This window comes from Spermophilus citellus (assembly GCF_964194105.1).
Source record: "Spermophilus citellus genome assembly, chromosome: 10".
Classification (NCBI taxonomy): Eukaryota; Metazoa; Chordata; class Mammalia; order Rodentia; family Sciuridae; genus Spermophilus; species Spermophilus citellus.
Window position 1 is genome coordinate 51665620 of NC_138197.1, and position 22513 is coordinate 51688132.

Below are 22513 nucleotides of genomic sequence, written 5' to 3' on the forward strand. Positions count from 1 at the left end.
TAGACAAGACCCACTCTACAATGAAATGTGAGACAACAACTAAAACCATGACTTTAAAATTTTATTGAGTTATACTTTAAGTGTCAAATACAATACTATTACATTTAAATTTAGAAATAAAAATATATTCCCCCTCTCAAAAAGCCTGTGATGTTCAGAATCATTTTCTGATCATTGCTCTTCGACTTTACAGAAATCATACCTGTTTTCTTACTGAGTTGTAAATTGGAAACATGCTTCTATTGCCTACTAGTCAAAAGTCTAGTTTTGCCAAGAGGTGTATAACTAAGTCAAACTGCACACCATGAACTTACCCACTTCTGCCAAAGTCCTGATACAGGATTCCACTGAGGCTTTCTGTGCGGGGTTTGGCCAGGTGCAATTGTAAATTCTGAAGGCAGACTGCAGCAGCTGAATAAAAACTGGCTGGTGTGTCTGAAAACCAAAAGAAACAAGGCAAGTTGTACTAATAAGCCACTAACATGCCTCATGTGGGATCTACGCATTATCAGCAAGGTTCATCAAAATAAAATGCAATACATTTTTTTAACTTTCAGTGTTATTTAATATATATCTCATTCAGCCTACATTATTCTATACCCACTTCATGATCCACACTGTGCCAGACACTATAGAAAATCAATCATTTGCATTTTAACTATATTCTTAATCAGAAAATATGCCACTTCTTAAGCCAATGACATGAACCTAAGCAGTTTTTATGAATCCTTTTTTTATTCCCAAGGACAAATACAAAAGTGTTTTGGGTTTGGTTTGGTGGGGTTTCATACGATGGGCAAATACAGAGGACGGCCGCTTTGAACTTGCATGGGGCTGAGGTCATGGCTCACTGGTAGAGTGCTTGCCTGGCACACATGAGGCACTAGGTTTGATCCTCCACACCACACAAATTTAAATAAATAAAATAAAGGTACTGTGTCCATATACAACTAAAAAATAAATAAATAAAACAATTTCTTATATTTCTATAAAATTGTTTAAAATTTTTCCCTAAAGAAATATAATTGAAATGATATTTTTATAAGAATAATATATAGTCACTGAAGAGTATTTGGGAACCATGGGAATAAAAATAGTCAATAATTTTTCAATGTGGAGATAATCAGTAACAATATTTTAAAGATAGAGTCATACTTATATTTGGAGGGGGGAGTGGTTCCAGGGCCCTTCACAGATACCAAAATCCACAGATATTCAAGGCTTTTATATGAAATTGTGTAATATTTGCATACAACCTCTGTACATCCCCCATATACTTTAAATATCTCTATATTACTTCTAATACCTAATATAATATATAGGCTATATCAATGGTTGTTGCACTGTATTGTTTAGGAAATAATGACAAATAAAGTATGCATTTGTTTGGTCAAAATGCAATTTTTTAAAAAATATTTTTGATCCAAGGTTGGTTGAATCCTCAGATGTGAAACTAGCAGCTACAGAGAGAGTCAGTAGTATTTACTTCCTGAGTTTCTCTATGTGTATATGCATATGTATTCTTCTCACAAACTATAGTATAGAATGATATTATAACACAAATTTTGTGACCTAATATTACTTCATAAACATTTTCATTATCAATCAACTTTCCCTTTAAAACATGACTTTTAATTGCTACATAATAAGATACTCTACAGATACACCACAATCTATTTAGCTATTCCCTGGGTGGACATTTAAGGTTTATATCAATTTTTTAATATTTTAAATACCTGGATGAAAATATTAATGTATAAACCTACACTAATTCTTTTAGGATAAATGTCCAAAGTGAAACTATTGGATTAAAATGCCTATCCATTTAAAGAACTATGTCATCATTTCAACACTTGGCGTGTAGTCAACATATAGATGTGAAAGATGTCAGTCTGCTTATAGAGTAAGGAAAAATAACACAATTTCAAGATAGGGTCTCTTTATTTAAAATAAAGTTTGGTTCAGAAATAGGGATAATTTGAAAGAAGAATGCTTTTCAGAAAACAGCTGGGCACAGTGGAACATCCCTGTAATCCCAGCAGCTTGGGAGGATGAGGCAAGAGGATCACAAGTTCAAAGCCAATCTTAGCAACTTAGTGAATCCCTGAGCAACTCAGCAAGACCCTGTATAGAAATAAAATATAAGAAAGGCCTGGAAATGAGGCTCAGTGTTCAAGTGCCCCTGGGTTCAATCCCAGTACAAAAAAAAAAAAGAAAAAAGAAAAGAAAAGAAATGTAGAGAACAACTTCTGAACCAGATTGTAGATTTTTCCTACTCCAAGAATATAAATTCCTTGTGACAATCCTTCTGCTCTTGGTTCAGTTACCTGGAGGCTGGTACTGTTGTCTGAGAAAGGAGAGCTGAAGAAGCCACTCACGATGCTCATGACTGACTCCGTGATGCACTTCTCCAGGAAGACGTCTGCGTGCTTCCTGTCTGTAGTGCTGTTGCAGACCTGGAGAGAAGAGCAAAACAACTCAGTATGCTTCATCCCATCTTTGCATCATAACTCAATACAGGAATCTTCTAAAAAATTGTCCCGAAATAGCTCTCCATAATAATTTTTATCCTTTTTAAAGTTGCTTTGATTAGAAACATTTCTGCCCCCAATCCATTAAAATTGTATCATTTTCCAGTAGCTCCTCCTTCAAGTCTGACTCATCTCAGCCAGGGATCAGAATTCCTTCACAGAATCTAAGCTGCTTATTCTTGATTGGCTTCTCCATTCTCTTGCACACCAACCTGTCCCCTAGTCCCCAAGGTTGATTCTCCTGGAAAACACTTTTCCTCCCATTCAACATGAGGAAGCCAAAGAAGAAATAGTCTTAAGTATAAGAAAGTGGTAGATGTAATCAATGGTGGTGTGTGTCTGCATGCACTTTACCCAAACTGGACAGGGCAAACAAAGAAAATATCTGGAGGGGAGACCAGAAAGGTAGAGGAGATAAGTCAACACCCTTTCCAACAATTCTGACTTTCTCACCTACAGATGATCTGGGAAGCATGGAAAAGTACTTTTGTAAGCATTCTTCTCAGAGTAGGCTGAGCAAGAAGGCACAAAACTAGAGCTACAGACAGACCAAAAAGGACAGCCCTGGAGCTGGGGTTGTGACTCGGTGGTAGAGTGCTTGCCTCAAATGTGTAAGGCAGTGGGTTCAATTCTCAGCACCACATAAAAATAAATGAATAAAATAAAGGTCCATCAACAATTAAAATATATATATTTTTTAAAAAAGGACAGCCCTGCTTCCTGCTCTGTTCTTTACATCTGATTAAATGAGGCACAAACTGGCCATTTTGCCAAACTATAAATTTCAAAGTGTGTCAGGGTGGACAAATTACAAATGCTAAGATGCATGATTTAAAAAAAAAAACACATAAAAAGCACACAGGAAACATGGAGATAAAAAGGAGAAGGAGGAGACCAGAGGGTGTGAGAAGAGACTGAAAAACAGAGAGGGAAATAAAATTTAAATGTTGACAAATTGTAGTGGGTAAATATGGTGGCCATATGTTCCAGATGTTCTTAGGCAATCCAAATTTTTATGTGATTTTTGTCTTTTCAATAAGGTGCTTAAGTAAAAGAATAAGTAAATGTAATTTCATTTGATATTGCTTTAAAACTCTTCATACAAATTCATAAAAGAGAAAAATTCCTTTCTCAAACCATGTGTTCCAGTGTTTTCAGTTTAGAAAACAGAAGTGCTAAAGCTAGCAATTGCTGAATGGGGGAGAAGAGAGAGGACAAGTTTGCATCTAAGCCCTTTTCCATCTCATTTTTCCCCTCTATTAAATGGCACCCATCTGATGTTTTTAGAACTAAAAGGTTTTTAGTACAACTAACGTCATAGGGTTATAGCAGGAAACAGTACAATTAAAGGAAATAAATTACAAGTTATGTAATCCAGCTATTGTCCCAATACATAACATAGTGTCTGGCACATACAAGATGTTCAATACAGTAGACCCCCCCTTATCCACAGAGATATATTCTAAGACCCCTGGTAGATGCTTGAAACCATGTACTATGGTTCATCTACCAAACCCCCATGTATACATATTTTTTCTTATACATCTTACAAAAAAGTTTAAGTGGCAAATTAGGTGCACTAAGAGATTAACAACAACATAATAAAATGGACCAATTACAACAATATACTGGAATGAAAATTATGTGAATATGGTCTCTCTCTTCCCCCACAATCTTATTTTATTTTCACCTTTTCACTTAAATGCTTTCCAACTTCTCTTTGACATATCCTAATTGCCAGCATCACTACTCTTGTGTGTTGGGGTCAAGATTAAGTAAAATGAGCATCACTTGAACATAGGCACTACAACACTGCTACAGTGGATCTAATAACCAAGGGGTCTACTAAGTGACTAGCAGGTAGGTAGCATATATGCCATGGATAGGCTGGACAAAGAGATGATTCACATCCTGGGCCAGAGGGCATGGGGTGACGGATGACATAGGACGTGTAAGATTTCATCAAGCTACTAAGAACAGCATGCAGTTTAAAACTTATGAATTGTTTGTTTCTGGAATTGCCCATTTAATACTTTCAAATTTCTGTCACCCTCAGATAACTGAAACTGCAGAAAGTGAAACTGTGTATAAGAGGGGACTTTTAAATGTTTGTGAAATGAATGAATCAATGAACTAATTTTTTAAAAAATAACTAACGACTCTTATTTTTTGTTTTGTTCATTAACTTTGAGCTAGGCTATCGTTGTGGGCCACTCTAACCTGGGATTAACATTTCATGTGGTCTCAGAACTGATATAAAATTGATTTTCCAAAAATGGATATGAATTAGGATTTAGTTCTGTTGCTAACTTTCTAGCACTGGCTTTTACATTGAACTTTTCTGATATGGAGGATAAAACTGTCTTAATGTTGAATTTGTAGCAGACCAATTCTGGCATAACCAGCAAGAGAGACCTTCTTCATTCATGATACAACATGCAATCATGTGGAGCTCTCTGGAGTTATGAGAGTTATCACACTGCCATTACTTGCAACTGGAAATTTGCCAAAGCACCACCCAGAAATTTCCCTTTCAGTCAATGGAGTAATAAAAGTTATCTATTTCGAGATAAAAGTCTTTATTCAAAATCTTGAATAGTAAAAACTCTTATGTTTACAAAATGGTGCAAAACCTATTCTCTTTTCAAGCTATTTTTTTTCTGCCTCATATGAATGGCATCCCATACTTTATTATCATTAATAGCCAAGAAATGTAGGAAGCTACTTTTCTTTTTTTAATTTATTTTTTAGTTGTTGTTCGACCTTTATTTTATTTATTTTATATGCGGTGCTGAGAATCGAAACCAGTGCCTCATACATGCCAGGCATGTGCACTACTCCTGAGCCATAGCCCCAAACCCAGGAAACTAATTTTCTTATTAAAATCTTTTAAGAAATTTTCAGGGGACATGAAGCTAATAAATAGTGTAATATTTCCTTGTCCTCTCTATTACTGATTTTTATTACCTCTTTACAACAAAGACCAGAAATGACTCAAATACAATTATATCACATTAAATTATCTTTTATGTGTTTTACATATGTTTTCTCAAGTTTCAATCACTTTCATGTATTAATGACATAACATTATTTCCTATAAAACATTTCTATGTACTGTCATTACCTAAAAACTTGTTTTAAAAGGCTATATTTATTCCATCATTTTAATGTATTATCATGCTTTAATCTATTTTTGGAATGGGCTGAGGTATACATTGCCAAAAATTACAAATCATTTTCTTAGTTATTTCCTTCTTGCTAGTCTTTTATGTGATTTCTTTTATTTTTTTATTTATTCATTTTTATTTATTTAGGCTATCACAAAGAATTATGCGAGATTACCAATTTTACTTTCAGATTTTTGGGTATATTTCACCCAAGAACTAGTCAAATGACAGTTTTATACTACTTGTTGGGATGATCCTCTAAATAAATTTACGATGCTATCAACAATCATGGGTACATAGGATGTCCCTGCATTACCATCACTAGCTCTAGCTTTCAGGTTCTGGTTGGGTTTCATTACTGCAGGGCACTGTCGGGAGATCACAGAGTGGAAGAGAAAGAGAGGTCAGGTACCTACCCACCTCTGCTCCCATGCCCACCTCCCTTTCCCTTCTGAGACTTCCATGTTCTGGGGACCCACCTCCGACTGGAGCCCATCTTGCATGTCTGCAAACTGCCCCCTGACAGGAATACTGTGCTGCCCACTGCCCCTTTAGGCCCCTAGGCAGTACCAGCTTTGTCTTGTTTCCAGTTCCTGGTTCCTTCAACCCTACCCACACCTCTCACAGTATGCCATTTGTTTCCTACTGAACAGACTGCTACGCCTACATATTATAATAATTATTTCGTCAATTTAATGATACCTAAAAGTTATTTCATTTTGTATTTCATACATTGTTAACAAGGCTGGGTACTTTTATGTCATCATTTCATTTCTGTTTTCTGTCCTATACAAGCAACTCAAGCCCTGGAAACCACTTTCCAACAACCTGGATAATGACTGTATATTATATATCAGTTTAATAGACCTTTTATAAGCTCTTTTCAGATTGTGCACTCTGACTCTTAGAATATTTACATCCTTATGTTTCACTGTGTAAACTAATTTTTAACATTCAAGCCCTACTACTTATTTTGATCAGACCTATTTATTTAACATAAAGAACACAAAACCTCCCTTCTTCAAAAAAAATTATAGTCTATGCATTTTTATTCTAGTTTTTAAACTCTTTATCTGCATTTTGCTGCTGTAGGTAACCTAACTTGCAGAAAATGCTTATTTTTTCCCCATACTGAAACTCACCTGCCCTCCAAACATTTATTGAATAGTAATTTCTTGCCTCCTTCTTAGGTGGCTTCAGGTTGGTCTTACAATATGTCACTAATTACTTAAATCTCTCTCTAAATTTTATATACACCAAGGATTTTCGAAATATCTTAATCCAACTGCATAAAAATAAAAGATTCTCAGTTTGTAATGTGTTTTCCAGCTTGAAAAAAAAGGTATCCACCATCATTACCTTTCCCAGGAAAACAAAATCCACCTTTTGAAATATTTGTCCTCTTTTATTTCCAGATGAATTTTATTGTATATTTGTCGAAATTCATGACATATCATACAGCTTCTTGAATTTTTAAATTCAAGCTAAACATTGGATTAGGAATTCGAATATCTGATTAAACAAAATAAAGTCCGACGTCTACTAGAGACCTTATTTCAATCAAGAAAGGCACTCTGCAGACAAATTAATAAACACAGAACGTGTGAAGTGGTAAAAAATAATCAAGAAAAGAAAAACAGACTATAGAGAAAATAGAGAGAGGTAAGTGGTATAGAGAATGTCTCAGGAGGGGTGATTATGTTGAGGATTACAATTTATTTACATTTCTTACATAACATCTCATTTTAATGAAGAACTGAAAGAGGAAGCAACCGTGGAGATTTCTGGGGCAAAAGCAATTAACAAACTGTCTCCACAATTAGAATTCACATGCTCGGATGCCAGGAACCGATCTGTCGTGCTTACCACTACACACACAGCACTTCTGCACTTAGTAGGTATTCTATTTGATGAAGAATTTTATCAAGTGAAATTTTCAGACACGACTCTGTCTGAATTTCTCCATTATCATATATGATGTCCCTCCTCTCTTCTACTCTAAAAGTCATTGGTACCCTCCCAAAGATGACAGGCTATGCTAAATAAATTACCAGATGCTAGAGAAGCATTGTCCAATATAACTGTGTCTACGATGCCCAATTTAGAAGCCCCTAGATGCACATGGTTACTGAATACTTAAATATGGCTGGTGCAATTGAGGAATTGACTTTAAATTGCAGTTAATTGATTCTGATTAAAATTTAACTTGAGATAACCACACATGGCAAGCGGCTCTTGTACAGGGCAAGAATGCACTAAAGCCGGTAGCACACCTTTGATCACTGAGAAAATAAATCCCAAGGATCATTTTATTATTCCTCAAGGAGAATAAAAATGTTCCTCTAAATATCTGAAGTAATATCTCATATTTATTTTAATTTACATTCCTTTGCTTGTAAGGCCAAAACTTTCCCAAGTGTTTGCTTTCTATATCGCCTTTGTACAAGAATCACCTGTTCATTCACCAAATTGGTTCTCTTAGATTCTAAATTTATTTCAGAAAAAAAAATTCTTAATCACAGGAACTCTGAAAACTAAAGAGAAATAAAAAGGAAAACAAAATTATCCAAAATCCTATAATTTAGATAAAATCATTGCTGATATTGAAAAATTATTTTGTTATACTTTTCCTCTGCCACATATATTTTACATAACTGAGATTCTTCTGGAATCAGTTTTATATCCTCCTTTTTATCCAACACTTCATCAATTAGCATTTCTCACATTAAAAGCTCTCAAACAGTCTTGTTGACTCAACATCTATCATATAGATATGTCAGAATTTATTTAATCATTTTTCTATTGTTTCTATTATTTGCTGCTTTATAATAGCATAAAATTATGTTGAACTTTTCTGACTATAAATCCTTGATGGTGTTTTAAAATTATTTCCCAAGGGCAGATTCTTGGAAGTTAAATTTCATGATATATTTAAAATTACTTTATATAAATAAAACAATGTAAATATACCATTATTTATATCATATAACTTTTTGCAGAAAGACTGCATAAAATTATATTCTCATCTAATCAAAAGGATATATAAAGGATAAATAAATTACCAATATTATCTTTTAACTCTTGCACTTAGGATGGTTGGAAATTGGATCTTATTTACCTTTGTATTTTTTAATTATTAACAGTTGGACATTTTTCAGAGATCTACTAACTACTTATATTTACTCTTTCTATAAATCCTAAATGCCAAAAACAAATGAATCAAAAATGCTTGGTTTTTCCCATTGTTTTATTAGACTGTTAGTGCTTTCCTTAATAACATATGTAAGTTCTTTACTACACTTTTAAAAGTATATAGTAAATTTTTCCATTTTGATGGTTTTCTGAAATTTTTACTTGGAAAGTTTTTAAGTGCCTAAGTATTAAATCTTCAAACAGTGAAATGTCTAGAATATTCCTTAGCGAATTTCATTCATTGCTGTTATGCTTAAAAAGAAATTTCTCATCCAAATATATTCATCTACATTTCCACTCATTTTTAGTTTCCATTTGTCCACCTAAAAATCCATTTTTCTTATTGTTACCATATTATGTAAGTTCATTTCACCTCAAATAGCCAGTGTCCTCAAAAATCATTTTGATTTAATTTAAATCAACAATTTTGTTGAGTGCCTGTTCCATGCCAAGAATGTTTTACATACTTAGAATCCCATCAGTGAACAGAATATACAAAAATCACTACTTTAATGGAGTTTATATTATTAATTTAATTATCTAAGAACAGGCAATGGGCCAAATATGGCCATATCCACTCAATTACGTATTGTATGTGGCTTCTTACCCTGTAATAATTGCTATAATAGTTATAATGGTGACCTACAAAACTGAAATATTCATTATATGCTCTTTACAGAAAAAGTTTGCTGATCCCTAGAAATAACCAATCCTTTCTCATTAGTGAGTAGTAGTGTTTTATTATACATTAAGATCTGACATATATAAAGGGATGTTTCTGGCTATTTATTTCATTTGACTGACATGCCTAGTTAATTCTGTATTGAGACTATTCTTACTTTGTTTCTAAATCCACTTTGTAAGTCAACTTAACTTCAGGTGACATTATTAATTTATTCTATACATAGTTACTGAATATCTACTATTGTGAGGCATTGTTCTAGGTGAGGACTAAATGAAACAGACAAAATCCCTGTCTTTCATTTGTTTCTCCTGAAATAGAAACAAATATACAAAGAAATGTCAGGTGGTGGTAAACTGTATTGAGAAAAATGGAGCAAGCGTAGGGAGGATAGTAGGTGTTTCAGAGAAGGGCTCTCTAAAAGGGTGGCTTATAAGGAGGGGCCTGCAAGAAGAGAAGAAAGAAGTCATGAGGATAACTGAGGGGTCCAGCATACAGGAAAAGGTGCTGGGATGGGAGTATGTTGGGAAAGGCAGCAAGGAGGACACTAGCTGGAACAGGAAGCTAGTTGGGGACAGGATAAGAGAACATCAAAACCAGGGGATGGAGTGAGAGCATAGTGAAGGTCAGATCATGCAGAAGTTTTGCTCTGGGTAAGACATAAAGTCTCCAAAGGAATCTGGAAGAGCAGTGACCTGCACCTCCTCCACTTCTTCCTCTTTCTCCTCTAGACAAGACAGGTGGCACTTTGGAACAGGTGATCATGATCCAAGTGTTCAAAAGTAGTCAAATTTGGGACATTTTAATACCAGAACTTGCAGAACTTGCTGAAGGGTTGAATTTAAGGTCTAAGAAAAAAATGGTTTATAGATGACATTAAGGTTTTTTCCTATACCTAGAGTGAGAATGAAACTTCTATTTACTACAATGCTGAAGATTTAGAAAGGGGTTGTTTTATAGCAGGGCATGGGAATGAATAAAGAGTTTGAGGTCAGATAGCCAAATGGATATGTCATGTAGACAGATATGTAAGATTGGACACCAGGAGAAAAGTCTAGGCTTCAATCAACCCAGTATTAAAGTTAAGAGAAGATATGAGAACAGCAAGAAGTGACTGTAGTCAGAGAATGGAACAAGTTCAAGGTGTGAACCTGGCACATCCCAATATTTGGAAGCTGGAAAGATGCAGAGGAAAGAGCCCAGAGACTGAGAAGCAGTTAGTGAGGTGGAAGGCAAAGAGGATAGAACTCATCTTGGGGCCCAAGGGAAGGAGTATTTGAAGAAATAACAAATATTATTGTTCATAATAAATAATGCAAAGAATTTGAAGAGCAGAAAATATGATGCCAGACAGGGAACAATCAACCAATCATCAAGAACAGGTAAACACTCAGCAACTCAGTGAGACCCTGTCTCAGAATAAAAAATAGAAAATAAATTTTAAAATGGACTGGGGAATGTAGCTCATTGGTTGAGTGCCCCTGGGTTCAATCCCGGATACCAAAATAAAAAAAAAAAAAAAAAAAAAAAAAAGAACAGGCAAATCAGCTCTTCAACCCAGGTGGACACCATCATTATAATTCAGCATGAAAGTTAAAGAGATGAATAGAATTACAATTGGAGGAAAGGTGCTACTCAAATAATAAAATCTATAGAATATACTTTTTCACTTCCCTGCAATGCTAGCTAATGAGACCATACTAAAAAAGGGGGGGGGGCTTTAAAGTGAGGCTTATCAATAGTTCATTCAACTTAAGAAACAAAAGAAAATTAAATTTTTAATCCTATAAAATGAAAGAAATAGGAAAGTATGCCCCAAAGTACATATAAATCACATTTTTTTTCTCCTACCTTTTACCTATTTGGTAAGTTAAGTAAAGAGAGTATGGTATTACTCAAGTGATCTATCTGAAAATGAAATACTTAGATCTTTGTCTTGTTAAGTAATGACTGATGGGACAACGATATGACACTGTTAGGTGTGCCTCCTAAATTATTTCTTGGTCTAATTTCATTCTGCCAGTATATCACTTAGACTAGTCTTGGTATTATAGGATCTTGAAATTGATAGTGAAATTGGGAACATCTTCAAAAACATATACATAATCGGAGGCTGACATTGATCACAGTCCACCTTCCTCCTTGCGCTTTCTCATAATGACTCAAGTCCCTTGACTTCACCACAACAATCAGTTATGAAGCTAAAGAAAAGCATTCCTGCCCTACAAACACCAATTTTAGCTGCATTAGAGCATAGATCAAAGTAGGCTGTCATTAAATGCTCTAAAAGACAGGGTAACAACTTTTCATGGGTCTAATAGCTTTTGTGACCTGCCTGAATCTGGTGTATTTGCAGCCCATGGATGCTGCCTCTGTCAGGAAATCAGAATGGAGTAAGTATGTGAAATAATTGGGCACCAGTTTATTAAAAATTATCTCTGAAGAAATATTTTCTTATATGGGTTTTAAGATGATAAAAGACAAGGAGATATAAACAAGAGAATGAAAGATCCTAATAGAGGTGACTCTTTGGAGGGCGGTAGTCCACAGCAAACAAAAGAGGAAAAAAACCAAAAAGCCCCTGTCATGTTGGCTCAAGAAAACCTCGGGAAGAAAGGCGGTGGAAGGCAGAATCAGTGTTACTGTGTGTCAATATTTCATTTATTTTTAAACAATTAATTTTTAAACAAAATTGTTCTCCAAATTTCTACTAAAATATAATTGTGCTGGCCAGACCCTGTATGAAGTAGTTGGCTCCAACCTGAATACCAAACCTTTAAAGAGAAACACAGAGCAGTGGGAATCCAAAAGTATATGAAAACAAGGATCCCACAAATGACTTCATAAGTTCATGGAAAGATGTGAAGGAAATATGAAATAATTGAAAAGTCGGGTGGGGAAAGGCTTCCCATTCTAAAGCTAGTGGAGCCACCTAGCAAATTATCTCCCTGGAACCCACAAACACAATTATGAGGCCAACCTAGGTTTTAAATTCCTTTAATTTTATAATTTCAACATAGACTGTAAACAAGGAAAATTTGTTGCTTCTAATAAACACTAATATTTTTGTGAACTTAATTGTTCAATATTATTGCTGGAAGAATATCAATGTCAAAATTATCATAAATAAGGGATGAGGAGGTAGCTCAGGGGTAGAGGTCTTTTACCCATCATGCATGAGGCCTAGGTTTGATCCTCACTATCACAAAACACACACACACACACACACACACACACACGCACACACACACATACACACACATGTGTGTATACTCTATATATAATAAATTAAAATTTGACTCAATACAAGAGCTTTTAATAATTAAGTTATGTGGTAATAAAAACAAAAGCCTCAAAAGCAGAAAGATCATTGTTAAAAGAAATATTCAGGCAGTGCTGAAAACTATGAACTGGACATAAAGTTGAACAATATATATTCATCTCTTCTAACCCTAACATGCTATGGTAAGACCACAGCATCCATCTTATCAAATACTTTCCTACAGATTCTCTTCACCATTTCTCAATTATGTTAATTGAGTATCATGGGATTTCATAACTTTGTTGTAAAATCCGAATTTGATTCATGCCCTCTGTGACAATGCATCAACTACCGTTGTGCATGTCCAGCTTTGTGTCTAGTTTTGGGTTTCTGCCGGTGCTGGATGATCCCCCCTTTGGTTATACTCAATATTATTATTTGGTATAGGTCTCAGGGAAGCACTTTAAAGTTGCTAGGCTCCAGACAACTTTTCAATAATACTGGTGATAATAATATAGGTGAAGTTGCCCACTCTCCTAGAAGGCAACTTGCTAAGAGTTTTGCATGCCTTGTTTCACTGAATCTTCCCAGGAACACCATGAGGAATATGTTATTATTCTATTCATTATATAAATAAGGAAACTTTGGGTGCTAAGTACCTTGCCCAAGATAATCAGAGCCAGTGTGGACACAGGCTTTGATCTGGCTACCTTCTGTAAAATACCTACCCTCAATCACCATTCTCTACTAAAGCAATTCTCAAAGTGTGTTCCCTGGACCAGCAACTATAAATCATCACCTTGAGTCTTAAAAATGCCAAGTCTTCCAGGTACTGAATCAGAAACTCTCAGGCCAGAGCCGAGCAATCTGTGTTTTAATAAGTCCCCAAGTAATTCTAAAGCTTGAGAACTACTACCCTACTAAATGGAAAGACCAATTTCTACTCACTTAACCATACTTATTTTATAATTTGAACTAAACATTTGAAGTAGCCCCTTAATCTTTTTTTTACAGAAGAAAGAAATTCCAGATGTGGAAGAGTCAGGCTTCCTTTTCTCTCTGGAAACAGAAAGGGTGATTTCCTGACAAATCCGGTGAGTGGATTAGAGAGCCTCTGCTTTAAAATATGGACAGGAGGGAAATAAGAAGGAAAAAGTACTTTCACAGTATAGTCAAGCCGTTGTGGTTAGACATGAAAAGTGAATAGACCTAGAAGGTCTTGAAATTCCCTTAGAGACTACAGAATAAATAACATGAATCATCTGCTTCGTCAAAACAGCTAAAATGAAAAACAAACAAACAAAAAGCAATCTTCCCACAGGCATACTTTAAAAAAAAAAAAAAAGAACATAAATCTATACACTTTTGTCTTCTGGATGCATTAGTGCAAAAGTGTTTCCAAGGTGCCATAATCAATGGCAGTTACCATCAGCTTTCTGTGGTTTAAAAAAAAAAAAAAAAAAAAAAAGTCCTTTAGCCTTATAACTCATGCTGCCTAGAATACGCCCTTGGTCTTTCTTAGGCTTATCTCTACTCAGTAGCACAGTACGTGTAACTCAGCAAATCAGTCCATAATCTCTTTAGCATCTTCCTGCACGTGCAATTTTAAAGCCCAGGCATTGGCACAGAAATCATCCTTTACTTCAAGGACTCTAGAGACTTTCACATTCTTGCATCTGGCTAGATACTAAATTTTCATAAGCCAGTGGGAATACAAATGAGTATTATGTTAAATCTCATATAAAGCAGAGTGGTTTCTTTACAGGTGCAGATTTACCTGAGAAAGGTAAAAGTGGCTTCCAGTCAGATGGAAATGATGTAAAACAGGAACTACCCTACCTCATGTGAACTTGAACCTAGTGGAGATGGCACACACTTAACCACCCAAAGATACAATGAGTGAATCTCACCTGGAAACTATGGCTAAGTAGAAAGGAAAAGCACAGGGCCCACTGTATTTTCCAAAGGTGCTCATGGGTATCTAGGGTCATAGTGTTTTACTGTATCTGCTGTGTTGTCCCTCCTTCTAGAAGGGGCTATAGAAAGGCAGTGAGATGACATTCTGAAAGATGGTGGAAATAAGGGCTTCACCAATCCTTTAACAAAGAAATGTATATGAAGCCTCTACAAAGCTACCAGCACTCAGGAATGGACAGGCCAGAGAGACGAGCACAGGCCATCGTAACTCATAACAGGTCTAAGGAGTTATCTATACAGCATTACCAGTGAAAGGCTTATTTTCACTCCATGTCCTATTACTTTAAATAAAAAACTAGAGAAGGTTTTTTTAATTAAAATAATAGACCCTGGACATTGTAAGAATTCACTTTGCAAAAGGAAGGACCAACACATACTAAAGAGAATTCAGTGCTATCTTTCAACCGAAGATTCACTCCTTCCTTTCTTTATCTATTCATTCCCTTACTTAGTAATAACAGAACAAAAACATGCCGAGCAGTATCTAGAATATGCCATCCAGCTCCACACATCCTTTCCTAAACCCTGCCCCAAAACAGAACAAAACAAAAACAAGAGGAAATAGACTCCAAGCAAAAGCAGAGTCTAGTTTTGCTGACATGAGTGATAACACCACATGATTAACTTATTCCAACATGCTTCCAAGGAAGGCTGGACAAGCAATAATGAGTAATGCTAAGTCTGCAGGCAGATCAAGTGCCTACCTGCCCGAAAGAGGAGGTTGAGGCCTGGAGGCCTCCCCCATCTGTGGTGTTAATTGCACTCATGGTATGAGTTGATTACAAAATGACCTCTGCCAAATGTCTTCTCAGACCAATGTAAAAATGCTACTAAAATTCTACTTAATAACAGATAAATGTTATTTGTAAAAGTAAGAAATGAACACTATCTAGTACTACGTATACTGTACGAGGTATTTTGTGGACATTAACGCATTAAATCTTACAATCTGGTGGAACTCATTCACAACTTCATGAATGTAAGAGACTGAACCAAAAGGTTGTAGGTTTGATGGAAATCGCAGCTGTTTAATTCTGTTTAGAGAGAGCATATATTGCCAACCTTACTAAACATGAATAGTGTTTAAAGGTAAAAGCGCAACTTACCCTTGCCATATCCACCAAGAAGTTCTCAAATAATTTCCAAATGTGGTTACTTGTGTAGATTTCTTTCATTTCCACTTCAGTGTCAACATAACAGTGGTTAACAAAGTTCACATAAGCAATTTTAACCTGTGTAAATTTCAAATTCAAAAGAAAGTTAATTTCTTTAGTGATCACTTTCAAATATCAATTACAAAAGGTTCAAATGTGTTAGTTCCTGTAGTATATTACCACGTGTTTATCTACCCAGAATGCATTCCCATTTCCTTTCTTTTGCCAGGACAATCCACTCCAATCCAGGGGTGAACATGTGATCTAGTACTGAGGTCTGTAGGCTCAGGGACTGATATGTGAATGAGCATTTCACGCAAACCAAGCCCCCCATCCTATCACAGAGACTCTAGGGGTCAGGGGTGCTCCCTTGAGCGCTCGCGCTCTCTCTCTCTCTCTCTCTCTCTCTCTCTCTCTCTCTCTCTCTCTCTCTCTCTCCTCTTCCTCTTCTCCCTCCCTCTTTCCCTGCCCCTTCTCCCAACTCTCTCCCCTGACCCCCCGCCCTCACCAGCTACTAAAGTGAAACATGATAAATCCGAACTTCAAGAAACTATCTGCTAGGTGTGTGGAGAGAAAAACTATGCCCAGAAGAAGTGAATGAGACAAAGACACAAAGGAACAAGGGACAACAGAAAAGAATTCTGAACCTCTGCATCCACTTGAACAATAGTCCTTCAAATTTCCAAGTACAAGAGCCAGTAAAATCTCCTTAAATTCCCTTTCTTGTTTAAACTACTTTGTTAGGTCTTTGTCACTTGCAACCAGAAGTCCTAATATAATGCTTAAATATGTTGACAAAATAATACTTCATTGACATTAAAAAAAAAAGAAACTTATGCTACGGATCCTGAGGAAAAAAAAAACAAACTCATAGTTAACAAAAAAGAAGTATTATTTGGTAATGTAGTACATTCCTCAGAATCAGCAAAATTCTTCATGAAGGATTAGGATGAGTCTCATCAATATATACCATGTGGAAAGCACACAGGGCAGTCATTTTTTTATTTTATTTTATTTGTTTCTCTCATTATAAAAATCTAATGAATTTCTATAAATCTCTAAGAAAAATGTATATACACAAAAAATCAATTAAACTATTTCGGGGATCCATGGAATTAGAGTTAGAACCACAGGAACATAGGGCCAGCTTGCATACCTTGGTGATTTTCTCTGCTTGACTGGGGTCTAACACAAGCCATCCACAGTAGGCGTGTGTGTCAAGGATGGTCACAGATAGGGAAATATTTGAGCCAGTCAGCATGCCATCACAGGCCACAGAAGTAAATATTTATGCCATATTTACTGTGTGCCAAACACCTTAGGCATTTTGTATGTACTAACTTATTTAATTCAATTCTCCAACAATCCTATCAGACATGTATTATAATTATTTCATCTTAAAACTGTGGAAACTGAAAATTGAAAAGTCAAGTAATATGTTTGAGTCAGTGATATCACTAGGCAGTAATTGATCCAGGACTTTGACTCATCCTTTAATTCATTTGTTCATTCATTCAAAACATATGTACTGAGTATTGTTCCAGCCCAAACAATGTAATGATGAACAGAAATAGCCCTAACTGTTACTCTCCTGGAGTTTATAATCTTGGAAAAGAGTATGAGGGCTAAATATGTTTACTAATGAATAAAATTCAAATGACAAATTTCACATTATAGACTCATAGACTCTCTGCTACAGGAGGCCAGGACACTTATTCCTGAAGATGTAAGGCCCAGATCAGGTTCTAAAGGGTGAAGGGGAATTATTTACACAAACCTAGAAGTAAAGGTGGTGTTTTCAGGGGAGCTGCATATGGGAAAAGGCATGGCCAAACCAGGACCACAAATAAGGACAGAACCTATAGACTTCCTCACTATACTATATTCTCTCTGCCATCTTGTTTCAAACAAATCAAGGCATGAAGTACCCTAGGATTGAGATGTCAACAATCCTACAGAACTTCCAAAAATTTTCTTTAAAGTCCATCACTACAGAAGACTATTTAGAAATGGGAAAGTTAACTCCCCTGACACCTTTTTAAGTTACTGTAATTTAAAATGTTTGGTTTCATATAATTTTCAGTATATCACACATTTGAAAATTTTTCAATAATATACCATAATATTACAAAAGAAAGGAATTATTAAAACATTCTTTCCTGGAAGCCTCATTAATAGAACCCCGATAGCAGACAACCAGCTTCTGCTAATTTTTTCCCCTATGTCATCAAAACCAAACTGAGAGGCTGGGGTTGTGACTCAGTGGTAGAGTGCTTGCCTAGCAATGCATGATGCACTGGATTCCATCCCCAGAACCACACAAAAATAAAAACAAATAAAATAAAGATATTGTGTCCACCTATAACTAAAAATAAAAAATAAAAAAAAATCAAATTGAGAGGGTAAAGGAGGATGTGAGAACAAAGCAAACTGTGTATGGTATTTTTCAAGAACACATTTATTCCATAAAGCAAAGTAAACTTACAGAGTCCAGTGTGTGATCTTTCAGCACTAGCCTAGCCTCTCCAATCAATGATTATAAATCATTTATGAAGTGCCTGTTTATGCTCAAAAATATGCTACAGGCTACAAGTAAAGTTTTCATTTGATCTGATTACCATGTTTAAAATTTAAGAGGCATTTTTAGTAGCTTCCAGTAAACTAACAGGGGCCACACTTTAAAAAATTTTTACTCTGCTTCCAAATTAATTATATAGCTAACTACAATTTCTCAATTCGTGTGATCTCATAAATGTTAGTATGGGAGACTTCCAGCACTTAGATGTACTTCAAAACTTTATGATGGTTCTACAGCTACTGAGCTTCTGCCAGGCTTACCTCCGGGATGCAGTCATCGTGGGTCACCACCCTCACTATGTCATCCAAGGGCAGAAGGGAATTACACTTGATTTCAGTATAGACATTCTTCCCCTCTGTGCATGCTGCCAGCAACTCCACAAGGGTGATGTGGTAGGCTAAGGGGCCACTGTCATCCCCTCGGTCTCTCTCTGAACACATCATGTGGAGAAGGATTGGAAATGATGCTCTATCATTGTAAAAGATCAGCACATCTTCACCCCCATTTATCAACTGAAATGATAATAAGAGAATCTCCATTGCCATCCAAATTATCATTCTTGCATTTTATTTCCAAAGGCTTTATCTATCTAAAAACAGTTGTATCTCTTTATAAAAAGCATAGATAACACCGTGATGGAATCATTATGCCAAGGAAGAATGGTGAAAAGATTCTAATCATGTGCCAAGTGACCAGTTGTGAAAGCTACAAAAATGAGGCAGAGAGATATGGGTGCGGCAGAGGTGGCAAGAATTAGACAACATGGACAGTAGCAAGGGTTATCAGTGAGTTAGACACTGAAATCAAACCTATAAAATAATAAATTTATTTCCCTCCATATTAGAGGACTCTACTGCCAAAGCACTGGCAATTTGTGGTCACTTATGTCTAATTTTTACTAAACAGGATGGTATACCCCAAACCACTTCAATAGTGACTAAATAAGTAAGCAAGTACATTGAGCCAAGTATAAATCTACAAAAGTCTGGAAAACTCCATGTTTATGGGAAAGCATCATAAGAAAACAGAGGTAAAAGCAGAAGAGGGAGAAATAAGGAGAAGACTACTAAAAAATGAGACACAAAGAAATGAATAGTAAGGGCTTTTAGGACATGAATTTTCCTTCAGATTTTATTGTATAATTTTAGTGGAAAATTCCAGCAAGTAGCAATTTTACTGCTGAAACATCATAAAATATTATTGTTTATCTCTTACAAGGACCAATTTTCTGAATACAATATGAGTATTTTAGTGGGGAACAATAGATATGCAATTTTTAATCTTTTTATCATATTTAAATTGATAAGCCAATGAATTGAGCAGTTTTGTTGGAAGAAAAATGTATACATATCACAAATATATTAAATATTAACATAATATTAAAAATACTTCCTCACACATAGAAACACATCATTTGATAAATGCCATAGGGATGGCTTAAATATTTGCTACTCTCTCATTCTAATTCTTTCCTTGGTGATCAGAATCCAAATCAAATTACTTCCCACACATTTCTATGCATTAAAGAAGAACTAATGTGAATGTAAATATAATTTGTAAAAAGGTAAACTTTACAAGTGTAAAACATTCCTTACAATGTTTAATAACAATAATTGACATTTAAAATTTTTAAGCTTTTGCTGAATTAATTTTAAGATTTCTAAATGGCAGGAGGGACTCATATTGAATCAATACAAAAATATCTCCCATCCCTAACTTGAAAGAATATTATTGCAAAACTGCCCCCAAACCAACAAAGTCTATAATACAGTGTAACAGTTTGGTTGCCATGACTTGAAACTGCCTTAATCCAGACAGGCCACAAGAGAACCATTTAGTCACAGAGTGGTGATTTACCCAGATGGGCTCTTTGGGCTGCCAATTCCCCCAAAGTCTCACCCTTGGTTCCTAGTGAGTAACTCACTCTTTATGTAAATCTCACTCGGTACCAAACATCAAGATAAAAAGGGCAAAATAAACAAAGTTCTTCAGCCATTCATTCTTCATAGATTCTTGTGTTACTCTAAGTAGCAAGTTCCCACCTGCTATAATAAAGCACCAACAAGTAGCTTTTAAATTGATTGGTTCCTTTTGAAGCCTTTGCAAAATATGGCAGAGAACACCCATTCTACATTCAGAAACAGAACAATAAAGGTACTAAACAGAGTTCTCTTTGTTGTATTATTGAAAACTCTAAAATACTAAATTTTTTACTTGAATTTCAAATAAGCTTGTGAAATGGTAATACTTTAGTCATTATTTAACATACCCAAATTCATTATGAATCAAATGAAAATACTCTTAGAAAATCATAAACTTAAGTTGTAATGTGTTGCTTCATTGGACTAAAGCAAAATACATTTGTGCTTAAGGAGTCATGATGAAATAATTTTCCAAAATGGTTGCTTGGCTTTTTTTTTTTTTTTTTTTTTTTTTTGCTAAATTAACAGAAAATACACATTCAAGCATATTGTTTAGGTCAAACTGATAAAATACAAACTAAGAACACACCTCTGTCATTACCATATCCTGGCATTTCTTCACGTATTTACCATCTGCTTTCACAATTGTTTGCAAAAACCTCAGGTACTCCACGTGGCGGCCATGTGTCTCAATGCAGTGCACAAAATGCTGCACAACCCTCTCGCTGATTTCATTACACAGATGGTAATTGTTCATGAAGATGTGCCGCATGGTTTCTGCTTCAAGGAGCTAAACAGGGAACATGCTTTGTAATAATGATAAGATCAATTTTGTATTCTACAAAATTAGACTAATTTTCCTGCTTGTGATCAGCTTTACATTTTATATGAAGCCCAAGTGAATTTTCTGTGCAAGTCTTTTACAAAATGCAATGAGATCATTAACCATTAAAAGAAATTCAGCTCACAAAGGAACTCAGTTGAAGACAGAAGCTTATTATCATGAAGTACAACATGTCAGCAATAGTGTTCTTGACATTAATTTAATTATCTATTATTCAAAGTCAGCTCTTTCTTAAGATCTGCTTAAACATGTTTAAAAGGCAAGAGTTAACTCTATCTTCAAGTTACCCATATTTTATCTTGCAGTATTATTAAGTTAGTTCTTTGTAATACCTTATCATTGTTCTAACATTAAACTGTATATGAAAAAATGAAATTGTCATTTGCATATAAAATTTTTGCAATTTCCAAATTTACTTTAAAAGAGTCCTTAATGGAAATAAAAAGATGATCAATTTTAAGGAGAGAATACCTACAAGGAAGAAATGAGATGACAAGGATTAATAAAATCCTGTTCATTAGTGCTACTAAGATTAATCTGATGCATACTTCACTCTAAATATTAGAAATCACTAAAATACTTACACCAGGAGTTAAAAACAAATTCAGATGTTTATGAAGAAGAATTTGATTCTGTGGATTTCCTCTGCAGAAATTCTGCAGGAAGATATGGGCTAGATTCATTACTTCATTCATCTTTTCATCATTCTGTAAGTTAAAAGAGTAGCACATGATACAGAGAAACAAACCTGAGTGCAAATACTATCAAAAAAATGTTCCTTCAGAAGATTATCTTTCTATGAGTTGTAACACAAATTGCACAAAATGTGTTAGTTTACTAACTCTATATTTTTCATACACTGGCAACCTCTTTAATATCTATAGAGTAGATATTATAAAATTAGGACTTCTTTGTCCAGTATGTACACAAAATGTAAAATGCAGCAAGGTTTAAATGAAATGCATATAACATCAAAGGCAATGGGAAAGTTGAAATCTTCTAGCACACTCTCACAAAACAACTTTTGCAACTTCTTTCCTCCCAACTCTCTCAACCCAATGAAAAAGTACAGATAGTAAACTGTTCAGAGATGGTTTAACGATTCCAAACACGAGATTCCAAACACCATTTTTTACGAGATATTTACAAAAATTTTATTTTACTACTTCTACTTCTAAATATATCAAGCACTTTTAAATATCTA

General features: G+C 35.1%; 1 protein-coding gene across 4 annotated transcripts in view; it reads right to left on the bottom strand.

Annotated features, from left to right (window-relative positions):
* ITPR2 (inositol 1,4,5-trisphosphate receptor type 2) overlaps window positions 1-22513 on the bottom strand; it is a 502163-nt gene that overhangs the window by 249109 nt on the left and 230541 nt on the right. For all 4 annotated transcript variants that reach the window (XM_081311949.1, XM_081311950.1, XM_081311951.1 and 1 more), the window contains 6 exons: window positions 21894-22016; window positions 21055-21255; window positions 18804-19055; window positions 15918-16043; window positions 2328-2456; window positions 315-435 (listed from right to left, as the gene is read on the bottom strand). In XM_081311949.1, the coding sequence (XP_081168075.1) occupies window positions 315-435; window positions 2328-2456; window positions 15918-16043; window positions 18804-19055; window positions 21055-21255; window positions 21894-22016 (952 nt within the window). The remainder of the gene's footprint in view (window positions 1-314; window positions 436-2327; window positions 2457-15917; window positions 16044-18803; window positions 19056-21054; window positions 21256-21893; window positions 22017-22513) is intronic.